Genomic DNA, 17799 nt, shown 5'->3' with positions numbered 1-17799 from the left:
CATCAAGGTTTATTTTATGAAATGTTTGGTATTTAGGATTGGATTCATTGGACTAAATTAACCACTATATCGAAGGTATGTTGAAATAATGAATACAAAACTGTGTTCAACTTGAAGATAGAGGATGAATTACTTATTACTAAAAGTTATCCGTTACAATCATTGCGATAGTTCTAAAATACTCTAGGTGCTAGTTGGGTGGCAGACTGGGACCTAGCGACTAGGCTACCACACGGAGAAAAGTTAGGCATATAATGAGTGTTCTTAGACCTCGTCTCCCCTTCTCTCCTTCCCTCTTACAAAAAATTCAGTGTCAGGAATACCACTTGATACACCAAATGTCATAATGAGATTGGTTAAAATTAATTTTTCAAGTTTCCAACCAATTATATTATTACATTTGGTATATCAGATGGTGTTTTCCGCTCACTAAAAAATCTCTCCTCTCTCACACCACCATTTATCCTTCCCATGGTCCCACCTTGGTTATCCCTTTGCCCTCCGTTGACATCATTTCCCCACCACCTCACTCCATTTCTTCCTTAGTTCACCACAACGCCATTCCTCTGGCTTTCCCGACGATGCAAGGCCTACGGCGTTGCTCCAACGACGTCATCCACCTCGGCCTCCTCACTTCCTCCCCCCAAACCACTCTTCTTCCACCCTCTGCATCAACGTCGCCGAGTCCGCTGAGACCCGCATCCGCCACCTCATCTCCGAGCACCCTGTCGTCACCTTCAGCTGAAACTCCTGCTGCATGTGACACGTCATGAAGAAGCTTCTCACCACAATTGGCGTCCACCCATCGTCATTGAATTGGAGGATTACGAGATCATTGCTCTCCCTTACGATGACCAGCAACAACAGTCTTAATACTAGAACCGCCTATCCCTCTCCAATTTTAGTGAACGTTTTAGCCAAAATCGCCACGGTACTCCACTGTCCAGCTCTTGGCGGCTGCCTAATCCCTTCCCAATTTTAGTGAACGTTTTGGCCAAAATCGCCACGATACATCACCGCGCAGCGCTTGCCTAGGCCGATTTTTAAAACAGTATTCATTACAATCCCCACAAAATGGTAAGTTTATAACTCGTAAGTGTTTTTCATGTCTAATTCTCTTAAAATAAAAAATCACCCATCCACTTATTGGTCATCCATTCTTATTTAGTCATAGACATCATATGAAACCTAAGATTATTGATAAGCATCCTTCTATGAACCCTCGGACTTATGAAAAACATTAAGTGCATGTGATGGTCACAGGACACATGTCACTAATTCGTAGTTCATATGTTATCAACTTACGTAACAAGTTAAACATAAGTGGATTGGTAATACACATTGGAGTGGGATATATGGTCCTATTCTCAAAACGATCTCCAAACTGGTTTATTGACAAAGCTAGATCAACAGTAAAAGAAACTTAAAAGTTTTTTATTTTATTTTTAACAAACGATATTATCTACACTAAGGGAGAGGGAGTGAGCTTAGCTTCACAATAGGTTAGCAATAATATGATTCAAATTCGTCTTTTGCAAAAATCGAACATAAGACCTTTCACTTACAAGTGAACATGAATATTGTAGTACTAAGTGGCAAAAGAAACTTAAAAGTTAGAAATTAATAATTGAACAAAAGTACTCACATACATTGATAAAAGCAATATTAATGGGAGAAGATTCCAAAACTTTCGGTGCATGAGATGAGCAATCTTAACAACATGAGCTACAAGACCCTTGCAACACAATACTTGTCGTAATTGATGACCTTAAAACTCTTATAAATATATAGGGTGGTACTATCCACACACCCTTCTCAATTTTCAGCCATTATATTGAATGAATTGAAAAGCATTAACTGACAAAAATTGACAAGAGTGTGTGAGTAGTTAAAAAAGAGCTACAAGCCCCTTGCAACTCAATACTTGTCGCAGTTGATGACATTAAAACTCTTATAAATATATAGGGTGGTATTATTCACACACTATTCTCAATTTTCTGCCATTATATCGAATGAATTGAAAAGAATTAACCGACAAAAATTTACAAAGTGTAAAAAGTAAAAAAAGATGCGTGAAAAAAAGCACTACCCAATACACATAGCAAGCTCCATTGTCAAAGGCTAGATGTTTAGTTGAAAGTAGAAATCCCTTAACATGGCAAACATACATAAAGGCTTCCCCAACTATGAATGTCAAAGAGAGAATTGTCACGAAAACAGAAGGCCCACGACAGCCATATCTACCTAACTGTGAGGATCTTCAAAGTTCAAAGTACTTGCAATGTGAAGTGACAAACCATGCCACACTGTTGCTTGGCCGCAACATGGTACGTGGCCTATTTATTCGTCTTTAATGGCAGTTCTTAGGCAAGAAGAAGGGCCAAACAGGTCACATCTTGATCCTCTGGCCTACAGTTATGGTGGCGTAGTCTCGTACACCGCTCCCATCGACCATTGCTTGCTTGGACCAGTGTAAGCTTGCACATGCATCACAAACAATGTTGATTGATATCTCATCGAGGGCGTTGCATATTGGATTATGACAGTCACGTCATAACTCAGAGCAACATGTCCTGCCTTTTATACTTTAGTTCGAATTTCCTTCCAAAGTGTAAAGTTTCAAAATACCATTGATTAGTTTAATTTTGAGTTGCTAAAGTATGAGAATTTTGAGTTGCCTCGCACATCACAGCTAGTGAGGTAGGAGCATGAGAGTCGTTGGGCTCAAAACATGAGATAACCTACTTTGTACAACGAAGGAAGTTAACACTCCACTCTGAAATAAGCAACTTAATTACTTATAAGCATATGTAAAAGTCTTTTAATTTTCGATGTAAGATCACAATTTCAACAGAAACCTTCTTACTTCAAAAACTCGACCCACCTTCACATATAATTTCACTCGTATCCCTTGAGTCCTACGTCATCCATAAACTTCCCTCCATCCCAATATCATTGGCATGGTTTGCCTAATCAAAACATATAATATTTCAAGTCCTCACGAGGCACACGGACACCGAATGCGTGAGTCATGGGGGAGAAGAGTGAGTCAATCACTGAGTCAGGAACCACTTCCTGTTCTGAACTTGCCCATCTGGACCCCACTTAACCCCGCGCACCAGTACGAGAGATTTTTTAATTTGACCAGTACACGAGATGGTACATCACGTGTCACTATACAAAATGTAGGATATGTGTGCTAAAAAGTTAATAACTTTAAAAATAAAAATAAAAATCTCACCACTTCTATTAAAACACGTGGTGTACCACTTGTATTTCCGTCACACCTAAAAATTTCTCCACTAGTACCCATTTTTACCAGTCCCCACCAACCCACCCAACTAACCTAATCTGGGTCCATCGGCACGTAGTATCCACGTCACCATCATCTCCCCCGCTCCTCCATCTTCTACAGCTCACTCCAACATGCATACGTTCGTGTGTCTATCTACACCCCTTAGTTGATGAGAACCTCCATGTAACCAATACATCATCTTAGATCAATAATACAATGTCAAAAGTTGAAGCATTTATATAAGAGAGATTCACTTCAGATCTCTGTATCCGGAGCTTGAGGATCACGAGATACTCAATTTCAGTAGTATGACTCCTATTATTAGCCGGCTGACTGGCTCGTTTTACAAAAGTAGCCGGCTCACTGGCTCGCTTCACAAAAGTTTAAAATCTTGAACAATCGAAATCTCTTTTTCTCTCTTGAACGGTCTGAATATCTTTGTTTACAAGCTCTAGACACAAAGATAAGAAGTGAATCGCACTCCATTTATACATAATATTATACTATTGACTAAGACGCCATGTTAGCGTCCTAACATTTCAAGAGAAGCATGTAAGTCATTCCTTTGGTTAACAAGAATGACATACACAAGTGAGACGCCATTGTATAAATAATCGATACTTATTATTATTATTTCTAAGTAGTTTGGGGAACAATTGATCTACAATCAATAAGAATTCGATATAGCAACACATTAGTAATAATACTACCATATGTAACCTTCACACGTAATAATGCTCTATCAAATATAAGATATGTGACTATCGTAACTTACTAGTCAATAATTATACGTAAGTTTCTCTCTATCTCAAATCAAGTTTACCGAACAATAAATTAGAATTTGAAACTAGAGAATGAGAGTACATTCTTACCTTTCTTACCAATATCACTCTCGTTACATGATACGGTAACATACTCGATTGGATTTAAGATTTTGCCTCATCGAGGACTCAGTTGTCACTGTCAGTGACTGTGTGAATACACTATACAACAGAGTAGGCGAGAGAGCCAGGACAAACCGACCCTCCCAAGCCCCTGGCACATCACCTAGGCCCACGTGTCCTATTTCGTTATCATCCAGGGCTCCCCCCTTCCCCATCCCTCCGCCACGTGGAGCCATAATCGCGCATGGGCCTACTTCCCAATCCAAGTGGGCCCCCGCTCTCCAAACCAATTGCCAACCGAGTCGCCCCAGTACCCGCGCACTGCACAAACCTCCCCCAACACCACCCACCGGCGGTACCCGCCAAAAATAAAAATAAAAATAAATATCTAAACCTTGATTACCCCCACTGTTAATCCTCACTTACAGTGATGACGTGGCAAACCCTTAAGTGTGTTTAAATGTTGATAAACAGCTACTAATAATTCTAATTAGTAAAACTTAACTAAAATTAAGAGGCACGACTTGAGTTACGCAAGTTGATTAAATCGGACCGTTCGTCTTCCCATACTTATGTTTGTAGTAAGTGACTAGATAGACTAGCATTTATGAATAACTTAAAACTAAGATGGACATAATAGAAATGAATTATACTATACCATCTGACCAAATCAAAGCATTCGTGTTTTCATAGTTAAGTTCGAATTTTTACTCCATAAATTCAAAACAACATTTCAATAGAAAAAATTGAAATTAACGAAGAAAGTAATCTGAGACACGAGTGAGTAATTCTAATATCTGTCTCTAAATATCTGATTAATTCAAATTCATATACATTAGAGACAAATCCAAAAACAAAATTATTAAAAATAAAAACTAACACGAAGTTTGTTGCAGATTAACCTCGAGAGGCAAGAGTGAACCCAAACACATTCCAAAAAACCTACTGATTGTTATTGACACTTCAAAATTTTTATTTTCAGACTTCTCGCATGTAATTTTTTAATAAATATAGAAAATTCGAAATGTTTTAAAGTGTCAATAACAATTCATAAAAACTAATAAAAAGTATAATAATTATATGAAATTTTATAAATACAAGTCATATTATATATCCATAATTTTATTTTCAATTTTCAATTTTATCTCAAATAATTATAATAATTATTTGAGATTTTCCCCTTTTTTTAAATGGATGGTTAATTAGAGTGAGAGATTTTACGGGAGGTAGAGAGTAGGGTGGTCTTGATCGGCCCATTGACTTTGACTCCAGTATGCTTGATCAACGGTGTTACGAAGATCAAAAAAACCTTGATCAACTGATCCCGGTTGCCAATCCAACGGTCCAAATTCTCCTCTTCCGACGCCGTTGGATCTGTTTTGGAACACTGATAGATCGACCTGCGCCGTCTGATCCAGTAATCCACCACTGATCTCCTGCATCTTCACTTCCTGGTTCTGCTGCCCCCATTGGTTTTGATGAACTTGATTGTGATGATGATTACCAACTTGGTCTTGATGATCAAACGGCAAGCCGTTGATGTTCCCGAAACTAAACGGCACGTCGTTGGAAGACGTGATCAAGCTCGTGAAGCTCCCAATCTCGGAAGACATTCCGTTAATCTCCGTACTCTGCTCCAGCAGCGCCGCCGCCGACGCTCCGTGCTCAAAGCCACCGTTCGCGCCGCCTTGACAAATGAAGAATTTGGATTCCGGATTATGAATATTGGTTAGTAAATTGGAAGCAGAGCCGGTCGAAGACGGTGCTGAGACGGCCTCCGTGGCGGCAGTAGCGGCGGCGGCGTGGGTTGGTGAGGCTCGAGCTCTCGCTGCTCGAATGAGAGCTGGATTTGTTCTGATGGGCGCTGTTCGGTTGCGGCGGCGGAGGAGGGGGAGACGATGTCGGCGATGACGAAGATGAATTTTTCGGCTTGGAGCGTTTAGTTTTGCGACATCCGCCGCCGACTGGGACGTTACGGAGGACACCGCCTTTGGTCCAGTAGCGGCGGCAGGCCTTACAGAAGTGGCGGGGCTGGGAGAGGTTGTAGTTGTTGTAGTAGCAGAACTTGGTGTGGAGAGAATCGCACCGCGGGCACTTCAAAGCCTGCTGGTTGGGGTGCTGGTGCGGCCTCAGCCGCCGGTCTCCTCCTCCCGAGCCGCCGAAGAACCTCCCTCCTCCTCTCACTGAATGAATGTCTTGCATTTCAATTACCGTATTTGACGGATTACTGAATTTTCCGGGTAAATTGATCGATCCCTGATTTTCCGGGAAAATTCCGCTCACATTTGCCTAAGAGTTTGAGTGTGCAATCTTTTCCTTCCCACACACTCTGTTTTCGGTTGCTAATCTAGAGAGAGAGTGAGGAGTGAGAGAGAGAAGGCGAATAATAAATTGTAAGCTGCGAACACCGACAAATATCCCTCCCACATCTCTTTCCAAACTCTTTCTTTTTTCTGAAATTACCAAATTAGCCCCGCGACACAAGCAAATAACACAATGACACTGACCGATGCTTGGAGTGGCAAAAGGACCGAAACCGCCTTACGATGTCAGAGTCCAACTGTTGCAGCCGCCGTGAAGACATGGGAGAGGAATGAGATCTGGCCGTTGGTTGACGACACGTGGACGGACGGTAGAGGAACGGGAGGATAGTCGCCTTGTCGGCCAGCCTCATTTTATCGGCTGAGGAACATTAACTGGAGGAGAGAGCGCCACGTTGCGGAATGTTACTGGGAGTTGTGGAAAGTACGTGGAGGTTACTGTGTGATTTATCTGACGTGATGTTGTCTGTTGAGAGGCTTCGACAGTTGGAACTTGCGTGATGTACGGTCCTTTAGGGGGCTTTAGTTGAATCGAACTGTTTAGGACTGAACTAACTTTGTAGATTAAGTTGTATCGATTTGATTTAATTCAAACAAAATAAGAATAGTTAAGTATTTAATGCAATGCAAGACTAAAGTTATAGACTAAAACATATTTGGAACTTGAAATTTATTTTTTTCATTTTCTAAATCACTTTTCCTGAAATCCAATCCTCCATTTCAAAAATTCTAGAATCTAATCCAAAAACCCAAGACCCAGTCCAAAAAACCCAAAATCTTCGTTTCAAGAAACCCATAATCCAATCGAGAAAACCCAAGAAAAACCAAAGATGGCGTATTTGGAGATTGTGAGGAGTCCGAGATGACAAGGACGCGAGAGAGGGGGGGTCATAGCAATCCTATGGTATTTGGGGGGTCTCGCTAAGACTATCTAGCAAGCCCTTAGTCTAGTTGAGTGAAACTTAATCCCATTAAAGCTAGTCCTTGTGGAAAACAAACATTGAATTGCACTAATCTTTAATCTAGTTTAGTATAGTCAGAGCTAACGAAGTCAAACAAGCACACCCATAATTTATAATCTAATTATTGATGTTTAACAAGAAATTCTTAGTAAGCGTGAGTCATCAACTCGTGTTAACTACGCCTCTGCCCTTTGACACATTGTTTGTCACTCATACTAATTGCCCGCCATGTCACGAGAAGTCTACTCAACCTTGCCATTTAGAGGGAGAAGTCATAACAAAGTTTTCATAGAGGAACTTGCATAAGGATCATTATCGAACCTGCCTAGCAAAACAACTCGAGAACCATTTTTAACGTCGAGAGTTAGGGGGATGTGTTGATGTCAAAGGTGCCCATAATTTCCTATAATTCACTTGAAAAACAATATAAGTAGAGTTAATCACATTTACATTCTCATAGTTTGGGACTTATAACAATTTCATAGTGAATTCGGCTTCACAAGAAGTAAAAATGAGTCATTGTGTTTGATTGACCATATTTGGTTCATTTAAAACTGAACCTAAAACGACATGGAGTTAATTAACAATATGATAAGCTTGCGCTAAATAAAACCATCCCAAATCAAGCCAATTTTATGTATCAAACTTATCCTAAGTGCATCGTAAAAGCGTAACAATTCATAATTTTACAAATATTTAAAAAATATGGACCAACGTCACCGAGCTATTGGTGGAATCTTCTATTTTTTTTATTTATTTATTTGAATTTGGTCATTTTGCACTAAATTATGGATACCAATGACAATAATATTTCTCCCATTTCTTATTCAAAAGGCGAACCTCTCATTCTAGTTTGGCGACCTAAGGGGCCTTTAATCTTTTGATTAGAGTAGGGGTCGCAAGAGAGCAGAGCATACTGCCATGCCATAATTGTGAGTTTATTTATAGTCGCGATTGTTACCGTAGTGTACAAGATTGAAACTTTCACGAAAAAAATATGGAATTGTGAGGACGATCCTCCCGGTAAACTGACCTGACCGTACATATTCTAGTGCCAAACGCTAGAAACAAAAAAGAATTACTACATTTGAAGAGATTTTTCAGTATGACCGTCACACAAGATATAATACATCATGTGTCTCTATATAAATTGTGGAATATGTGCGTTAAAAGGTTAATAACTTTAAATTTAAAATTTTTCGCCACTTACATAAAAACACACGTATACTATTCGTGTTCCCGCCACAACTGAAAGTTTCTCCTACATTTGAGAGTGGAACCCTCCTGACTTCCACTATAGCCGACAATTAATCATCAAAACTTGACGGTGAAGGCTTTAAAGGGAAGCATCGTATTGCCCCAAGGAGGGGGTTATCCCTCAATTGGACGAAGGATAGGCTTTCATGTACTAAACAAGGCATTGACAATTATTTTTAGGCAAAACTTGATCATTGAGTACTAAATAATTAAGCTTCTAAAAGAGAATTATCTTCCGCTATATACCAGGAATTATTATTGGCACTCCAAAAAATCATTCCTTACGAGTGTATTTTTCAGTCTAAAAATAAAAAAATTGGAGTGTACATTGAGAATTTTGGATTGTCAAGAACAATTCCATGTACCAAAATATAAAATTAAGAACACCAAATTTGTTTGTTCACCACTCTTTGGGGGAGAATAATGTTTAAAGATGCCATGTCGTAGGAGCATTGTATAAAATATCGGTATCGATACGCAAATTTGTGGAAATATCCATGGATATATCATTATTGATATTGATATCGATATCAATTGCTTTAGATGGAAATAATGAAAATTAGCTAAAAAACTTGGACATTTAAATGAAAGTTAGGGAATGTTATATGACAATTTGTCGATATTTAAATATGTCAAAATTATTGATGAAATAGGTCGATTTTAACCGAAATTTAAAAGTTTATCTGATATCTTGTGAAATTTAAACTTCACCACCATTTTCATATCTTTTTATGATATTTTCACAGAAATATCGCATGTATCGAAGAAATTCATACACTGCGTACAAGAAAATCACTACCAAGTCAAAAGTAGAATCGCACGTTAGGCTTTGAATCATGTATTGAAGAATAAAGGGACTTCACATGTGCTTATAATTAAAGAGTTGGTTTCACATTTTCACGTGTTACCATCGTAAATCTCACATCGAGGTTGATAGATACAAATTAGTGCAACTAATTATATCCAAAATGGATTACTTTCCACCTTATGATCATGAAACTTGACATTTTGGCAAAGAAATTAACCAACCTTGAATTCAAATTTTAATAGGAAAACTAACGAAAAGTAAAAAATACTTCCCTTTTAATGAAAAGTCATTTTTAAAGATATAGTGAATAGTACCAGAAAAATGTATACATGTGATTTTTTGTTAAAAGTGAACAGTGTCGGAAGTGTTTTGTTAAACCTCCCAATTTTAATTGATCCAACTCATACAAGGACCAAAAAATTATTGCAGAATTGTACACTAGCTAGAATTGGCCCTCCTACGCTTTGAAATGCATGCATTTGATTAAAGGATGGATGTACGATCAACCCTCTCTCTCGTTTTTATTAACCATAAATAATGCTTAATTGCTAGCCGTTGTTAGTACTCATGTATACCATATACTAATAGTCTTGTGATATGATGTTTATGGCTCCTATTGTACGGTCCTACCAACCGCCATTTGACTTCTTTTGGAGTGCCAAAGTTTTAGGGTTCGTTTGGATGTGCTTTTTAAATAACTGAAAGCGCTTTTAGAGAAAATATTTTTTTATTCCAAAAACACTTTAAGTGTTTTCTACAAAAAACACCAGTTATGTGTTTTTTCTAGGAAGCACTTTAAGTGATTTTCCAGGATTTATTAGCATTTTTACTAAGGATTGTTTCCAAAAATATTTTTACCAAAAGTGTTTTCAGTCATTTTAAAAGTACGTCCAAACGAGCTCTTACTCATTTTGTCATTTAAAATCTTGATTACGTACAAGTGATTTAAATTGAGTACTAAATAATTAAGCTTCTAAAGGAGAATTATCTTCAGCTATATATCAGGGGATTATTATTGGCACTCCAAAAAAATTCATTTTGCACTCCTTACGAGTGTATTTTTCATTCTAAAAATAGAAAAATTGGACTGCACATTAAGAATTTTGGATTGTCAAGAACAATTCCATGTACCAAAATATAAAATTAAGAACACCAAATTTGGTTGTTCACCACTCTTTGGGGGAGAATAATGTTTAAAGATGCCATGTCGTAGGAGCACTATGTAAAATATCGGTATCGATGGAAATATCGATATGCAAATTTGTAGAAATATCCATGAATATATCAATATCGGTTGCCTTATATGGAAATGATGGAAATTTGCTAAAAAACTTGGACATTTAAATGAAGGTTAGGGAATGTTATATGGCAATTTGTCGATATTTAAATATGTTGGAATTATTGACGAAATAGGTCAATTTTAACCGAAATTTAAGAGTTTATGCTGATATCATGTGAAGTTTAGACTTCACCACCATTTTCATATCTTTTTCTGATATTTCCACAAAAATATCGCATGTATCAAAGAAATTCATACACTGCGTAGGAGCAAATCACAACCAAGTCAAAGGTAGAATCGCACGTTAGGCTTTGAATCGTGCATGAGAGAATGAAGGGACTTCACACGCGCTTATAATTAAAGAGTTGGTTTCACATATTCACGTGTTACGACTGTAAATCTCACATCAAGGTTGATAGATACACATTAGTGCAACTAATTAGATCCAAAATGGATTACTTTCCACCTTATGATCATGAAACTTGACATTTTGGCAAAGAAATCAACCAACCTTGAATTCAAATTTTAATTGATCCAACTCATACAAGGACCAAAAAATTATTGCAGAATTGTACACTAGCTAAAATTGGCCTCCTATGCTTTGAAACGCATGCATTTGATTAAAAAATGGATGTACGATCAACCCTCTCTCTCGTTTTTATTAACCATAAATAATGCTTAATTGCTAGCCGGTGTTATTACTCGTGTATACTATATACTAATAATTTTGTAATTGACTTCTTTTGGAGCGCCCAAAGTCTTACTCATTCTGTCATTTAAAATCTTGATTACAAGTGATTTAAATTGAAAGAGAAATAATAATATTAATATTTTTTTATAAACGATAGCAATATAGTTAGTTGTTAGAGAGAGGAGAATCGGTGAAAATTAAATTCGCACCATAATGCATAGACATAATTACTTTCTGTCATAGCAGTAAAGTGCATTATCGGTATTATTCATACTTACAATACTAACCATAATGTTGACCTTACAATTGTATGTAGGACTTTTATAGTTGTATTACAGGGGAAGTTGCCACCTTTTTCTGTCAGACTTTCTCGTTTTACCCTTTTCGGTTATCATGCTCATCATGCAACGTTGGACGATTGTAGAAATCAGAAATTGTTTAATTGAGTAACAGGTTTATCTGTTTATTAGACAACCACTACATGACTAAATAATTTTGAATTTAGTTGATCCTCAAGGGGTGATAACCTACAATTTAGATGGTTCGAATCATCTTGCAACATTATAAAATGAGAAAGATAACCCAGAAGGTTCAAAGAAGAATGATGCTAGCATTCGTCACGTATTAGATAGTGTCAACAAGATGATCAATTTTTATGTGTGTCAATAAGAGAAATCAAAATAAAATAAAATAAATCTCCATTAGTAGCTAGGTAGCACAAATCAAGGGTTCTTGTTGGGTTGATCAGTAGAACTGGGATAAAAATAATGGAGACGTGGGTTAGTGTCAAAACTGAAAGTGATCGAGTGAAAACAATTGGCATCGATTGTGATTGCTTCAGTGAGTGTGAGAGAGACTCATGAATATATATGATTGAAAGTTTGAAACAGCTCCACATGCACATGGGCGGTGGTGTGGGTCTCCAAATTAGGTCTTCTGCTATTTGTCCACCTCTCTCTCTCTCTCTCTCTCTCTCTCTCTCTCTCTCTCTCTCTCTAAATTATCGAAGAAGCTCTACATGCATGCAGGTTAAGATCCCCTCTGGATCTTAACTGTTCGAATCCTACGGATCAACCAATCATGATCGTCCGAAAGAGATCGTGCGGCTAGGAATCAACATCAAGCAGCAGCCCTCAGCAGCTGAAAACTCAAGGCCACACTGCAATACATGGTCGACAACGTCTCTCCAGGTGCGCAACTACTTCTCCGACAAAGTCAAGTCGACACCCATGTTTAGATTCACTTCAAGCGGATGGACCTGCTCCGGCAACTAGGAGGAGGGAGAACGAAGTGGACGACCCTGTCTGCAGCCGGGAGGCTCCTTGCTGGACCCGGAGAGGATATTAACCCCTTGCATGCCTTACTACATATATGCACAAGTATAAGCCCTCCCTATTATTTTACGATTTAATTTAAAAATATTATTGAAAAATTCGTTATACGTACGAAAATATTTCGTAAAATGCTACAGACAAGCTGGGATGTTGTCTTTGTCCCTAAATCCCTAAAACCTCACTTTTAATTTTCAAAATTGTTAATAACCGTTCCTAAGTACGATTTTAATTTATTCTAATTTGAATTTATCTTGCAATATTCATATAATAAATTGATTTATGTCGGACAAATATTTCAAAAGATGCTACGAACTTATTGTGACATTTGAGTCGTCCCTACAACTCTAAAACCTCATTTTCATACTAGAAAAAAAGTAGTTGTCGAAACTTGAATTTAGTTACGTATGACTAAGTGGTTTCATAACTTTATTAAACTCGCTTACTCTATATATAAGCACCAACAGTGGCGAAGCCAAAACATGTCAGGGGGAGGGGCGAACTTACAATGTCCAAGTTCAAAAAAATGGCACATTCAAATCCTTTTATATAGTAATGTCTTCCATAATTTATTAAAACAAACAAAAGCATGCAAGGATTTAAGCATTGTTTTTTCTTGCAGTATCGTTTTATTGCGTAACAGTATGGTGAAAAAAAAACTCTTTGACTTTCAGACTATACTAATATGACTAACAACTAATCAAACCAACAATTCAATTAATCAATACCAATAATCACTACAAATATTTAATAAATAAAAATTCAATTCCATTAATCAATATGAATAATAATATAACTTATTCAATAATTCAATTAATCAATAATCATATTAATGTATTACCCTATGATTCAATACTAATTAAACAAAAATTCGTATTAAATAGTTAATTAGGATTTGAAAAATAAAAAATTTACCTAAAATTGGGACGGATGGCGTGGCGGCTGGATGGCTACTGAAATGGAAGCTGGCATGGCGGTTGGAATGGAAGGGCCAACGGAACAGGTGGGGTTGGGTGTTCAGACTACTGTCGTGGCTTTTGGTGATTGCTGGGAATTGGGGCTCTGATGGAAAATGGGGTAATGGCGAATGGGGACGCTGCACAGCAGCAAAGGCCAGAAACCAAACCCTGCTGCAGTAAAACGGGCTGCGTTGGGTGTCCTCCAATATTTTATTATTATTTTGTTTTAATAAAGCAGTAAAACGGTGCCGCTTTGCTTAAATGAATATTTTTCTTTCATGAATCAAACCGTGCAGCCCGCACGGTGAGCTGCACAGCAGCAAAGGTCAGCAACCACCATACTTTCCAGTTTCCGGCCGAAACAAAGGGACGTTCCTGGGCCTGTTTTTGGGCGAGCGGAGGGGCGGCGGCCCCCCTTCGCCCCTATGTAGCTTCGCCACACTACCTAATCGAATAGCATGCATCTTCTCCGTCTAAAGCACCCACCTGGAATTTTGGTCGAATGCAATCTCAGGTAGGGATGGGCAAATACCCATTGGTTATGGGTAACCGCAGTTACCCGTCCATTTAAATTAAACGGTTACGGTTATGGATATAACCGTTTACCCGCGAAATTTAAATTGGCGGTTATGGATATAACTGCGATTATAAACGGATAACCATTTACCCATTTATTTTATATATGTAAAATTAACACAAATCATGTTCTCGATCCAATAATACTTAGCATCCAATATATTAGCAAGGAATTCATCGGTCCTTCTCTCAATAACACTGCTACAGGAATGATGATTCTCATCATCAAGGAATTCGCCAAATTAATTTAAATTCCTTGTGGGTAACCGTAAAATTGACAGAAATGTCTTCTAAATAATTTTTGTAATCCAATAATACTTAGCAAATATTATATTTACCTTCATTGGTAATAGTTAAAAATATCATCCGTAAACTATTATTTCAATTATTAGAATGGCATAAGGACTTAAAAAATTAAAATACGGAAATGTATGCTGAATTATAACGGTGTTTAATTGTCAAAAAAAAAAAAAATTATGACAATTTTTTTAATTTTATTTTCAAGTTGTTAAAAAACATGTAGACGGGTAAAAACGGGGCAATGGTGAAAAAAAAAAGAAGAAGAAAAAGAAGATAAACGGTTTAAAAAGGGTAAATGGGTATTAAACGGTTACGGTTATTGGTATGGTTAACCGTTTATAAACGGTTATGGATATGGGTATAACCGTTTAGGCAATTACCCAACTAGTAAATGATTATGTATGTATGAGCATAAACGGTTATGGGTAAATAACCGCGGTTACCCACCCGCCATAACCGTTGCCCATCCCTAATCTCAGGTCCGTCGAGCTCTGGTTTGACATAAAAAATCGAACATTTTCTGGGTGGCTAGAGAAAATTAGGGTTCTGGTCGGCTGAAGGAGACGAGCCAGTATCTGCTTTCTCTTGCATCCTCCTCCATTCTCACTTCTCAATCACGTAAAATTTAGCCCTTGTGTGACGGGAAGATAGGCCAACATTTGTAGTAGGGAAGAAAGCCAATGGAGAGAGAGAGAGAGAGAGAGAGAGAGAATGTGAAAGTGAGAGTGAGAGAGGAAGAAGACTTGTTTCCGTTTTCAGCCGGGTTCTCTATCTCATTATGCAGAGGAGAGATTCGCCCGATTGGTGATAGCATGCCACACGTGTATGTATTGTAGAAACAATCACATTCCCAATATGTATCCTTGAGGGGTTAGGGTGGCCTATATATGTATTATGTATTCATATTAATACACACACGTGTAATACATGAACCGCGTATCTTGAGTTATTACTGATTCCGTTCCGTGATGAATTTTTTTTTTAGAGAAATATGGTCGGTCGTAAGTAAGAACTTGTAAAACTAATTAAAATTGTTGTAGAATAAATAATATTGGATTTGGAGATTCAAAGTTGGTAAGTGGAAGCAAGCACATGAGCTAATGATTTGTTATTATATTTTCAAGTGAATGCTTGAACATAATGCTTTTGATCGATAATGTTTTCTATCTCCGACGTGCGGTTTCTGTTAGGGAATGAGATACATACATACATACATACATATATATATACACACACACATACATACATACATATACACTGTTCACCATGGTCCCTCCAAGTCTATATTATTATTTAGAGGTATTGACAGGCCTCATCATGCACTTTAAGAATTCAAGAATATTTGGCCCCATTTTATCTTGTTTTTATCATATGCTATGCTAAATTTCCTTTATAATTGACACACTTGGAGTTGGTTTAAATAAAAAATAAAAACAAAAGAAAACAACCTTCAGCCGACACAAAGTGAAATATAACTCAATATCGCCTCCAACAAAGTGTAGACCAAATGTCACAATTATAAAAAAAAAATGATCATTAACATGATCACTCATCTGTACTTCAATTGTGACGAGAACCCAATGCATGCATGTAAGAAAGTTATTTAGAAGCAAAAAAATTCAAGTAATATCAGTTCTGGATCGAGAGATCTTCGTTAGTGTGTGTGTGTGTGTATTTGCATGAAATTAGCCCTAAAATCTCTAGGCAACGTTGATTGATTTTCATTTTTTATAGGAAATGAAATCTTGAGGGAGGGGGAGGCATATGAATCCAGTGAGGTGATAGACAAATGCAGTGGTCAACATTTTGGTCCCCATATGGCCACATGATTGTCTCTTAATTTGTATTATCCTCTCTTGTTCACACTGGTAATTTGAAGGAAGATGATAAACCCTAATAAGATCCACGGTCTAGCTGATATTATACAAATACGTCGTTTCTAACACAATGCCATGTCACTCTCATTCTCCACTAAATCTAAGCCCATATCACATTTCGATACCACACATTTTGAGAATCTTCTGCTTTTGGAAATTGATGAGTCTATGATTATTTGGAGTCTTAACACTTAATCATGCCTAATTATGCAACTATGGTTGTTTGATTCTCTGCAGGTCACACCAAGAAACGGGGTCCTCTAGCTAGTGGTTTAGGGTTTAGCAATTTGAGCCAACATATCGTGGCAGATGCCAATCATGCCATACTCAATTAAAAATATCTCATGTGTATGTATGTATTGCATCCATACTCAATAAAAAATATCTCATAAGTATTTATCAAATTTGATACTCGTAAGTCATAAGTTAATATTGATCGATCAATATTATTAAATTTATATTTTTTACACACAAAATAACATCAAAACATTAAGTTGCTTATAAGAATAGAAATTAAGTATGACGCATCGTACTATAATAAATAGGGAAATCGAATGAAGTAACTTAAAATAGAACCCACAAGCAATCTAGAATTCATCAGCAATTTTAGTATTAAAACAACCAACTGTCATTGAAGACGGTTAAAAAAAACAACATGCTTCCATGAAAATTTATCATTGATGATCAGTCCTTTCACATTTTCCTCATCGTCAGTGAGTTTAGGAGACAAAAGATTACAACCGTTGGAACCAAACATGCATCCAAATTCATGCAAAAACTAGTGATCAGTCCTCTCCCGGACTCGGTACTGTGGATTTTTTTCAACATGACAAATCAAATCCTTCCAAGATGGGAGACTTTTCAGTAGCGAGCTCCGCTCCTAAAATTGGTTTTATTTTATCAACATGCTCAATTAGCTGATCAAGGTCTTCAACCACCATTAAATGGTCGATAGCTTCAGGTTCGGCATTGCGCTTCATGAGAAAAGCGTCAGCTTGCTGCACTAGTTCCATTAAGGCAGTGTTTTTAACTAAACATGTTTTTGATGAAAATTATTTTACGTTCAAAGAGTCCAATGTTACTTCAGTGCCTCACCTTGCTTCTCCATCCACGAATCCTATCCACAAACATCCCCACCACAGTCCACACCTCAACCACCACCTAGGAATACCATTGCCTCTCCACCATGGCAGGTTCCAACAATCAAATTCCATCGTCGACTATCACTCCCTTGATTCCCGTTGTTAAATATTTATATA

General features: G+C 37.5%; 1 protein-coding gene across 1 annotated transcript; it reads right to left on the bottom strand.

Moving 5' to 3' along the window:
* Positions 1-5373: 5373 nt before the first annotated feature.
* On the bottom strand, positions 5374-6565 carry LOC103930288 (dof zinc finger protein DOF5.4). Its single transcript, XM_009339603.3, is given in 2 exon segments — positions 5374-5982; positions 5984-6565. Coding segments are annotated over 2 exon segments (984 nt in total). The 5' UTR covers positions 6382-6565; the 3' UTR covers positions 5374-5396.
* Between the last annotated feature and the right edge of the window lie 11234 nt (positions 6566-17799).

The sequence above is a fragment of a genome, unplaced genomic scaffold, assembly GCF_019419815.1.
Source record: "Pyrus x bretschneideri cultivar Hongxiangsu unplaced genomic scaffold, Pyrus_bretschneideri_v1 Contig27, whole genome shotgun sequence".
Classification (NCBI taxonomy): Eukaryota; Viridiplantae; Streptophyta; class Magnoliopsida; order Rosales; family Rosaceae; genus Pyrus; species Pyrus x bretschneideri.
Note: the sequence above shows the minus strand (reverse complement) of the source record. Positions and strands in the feature narration are given on the sequence as shown.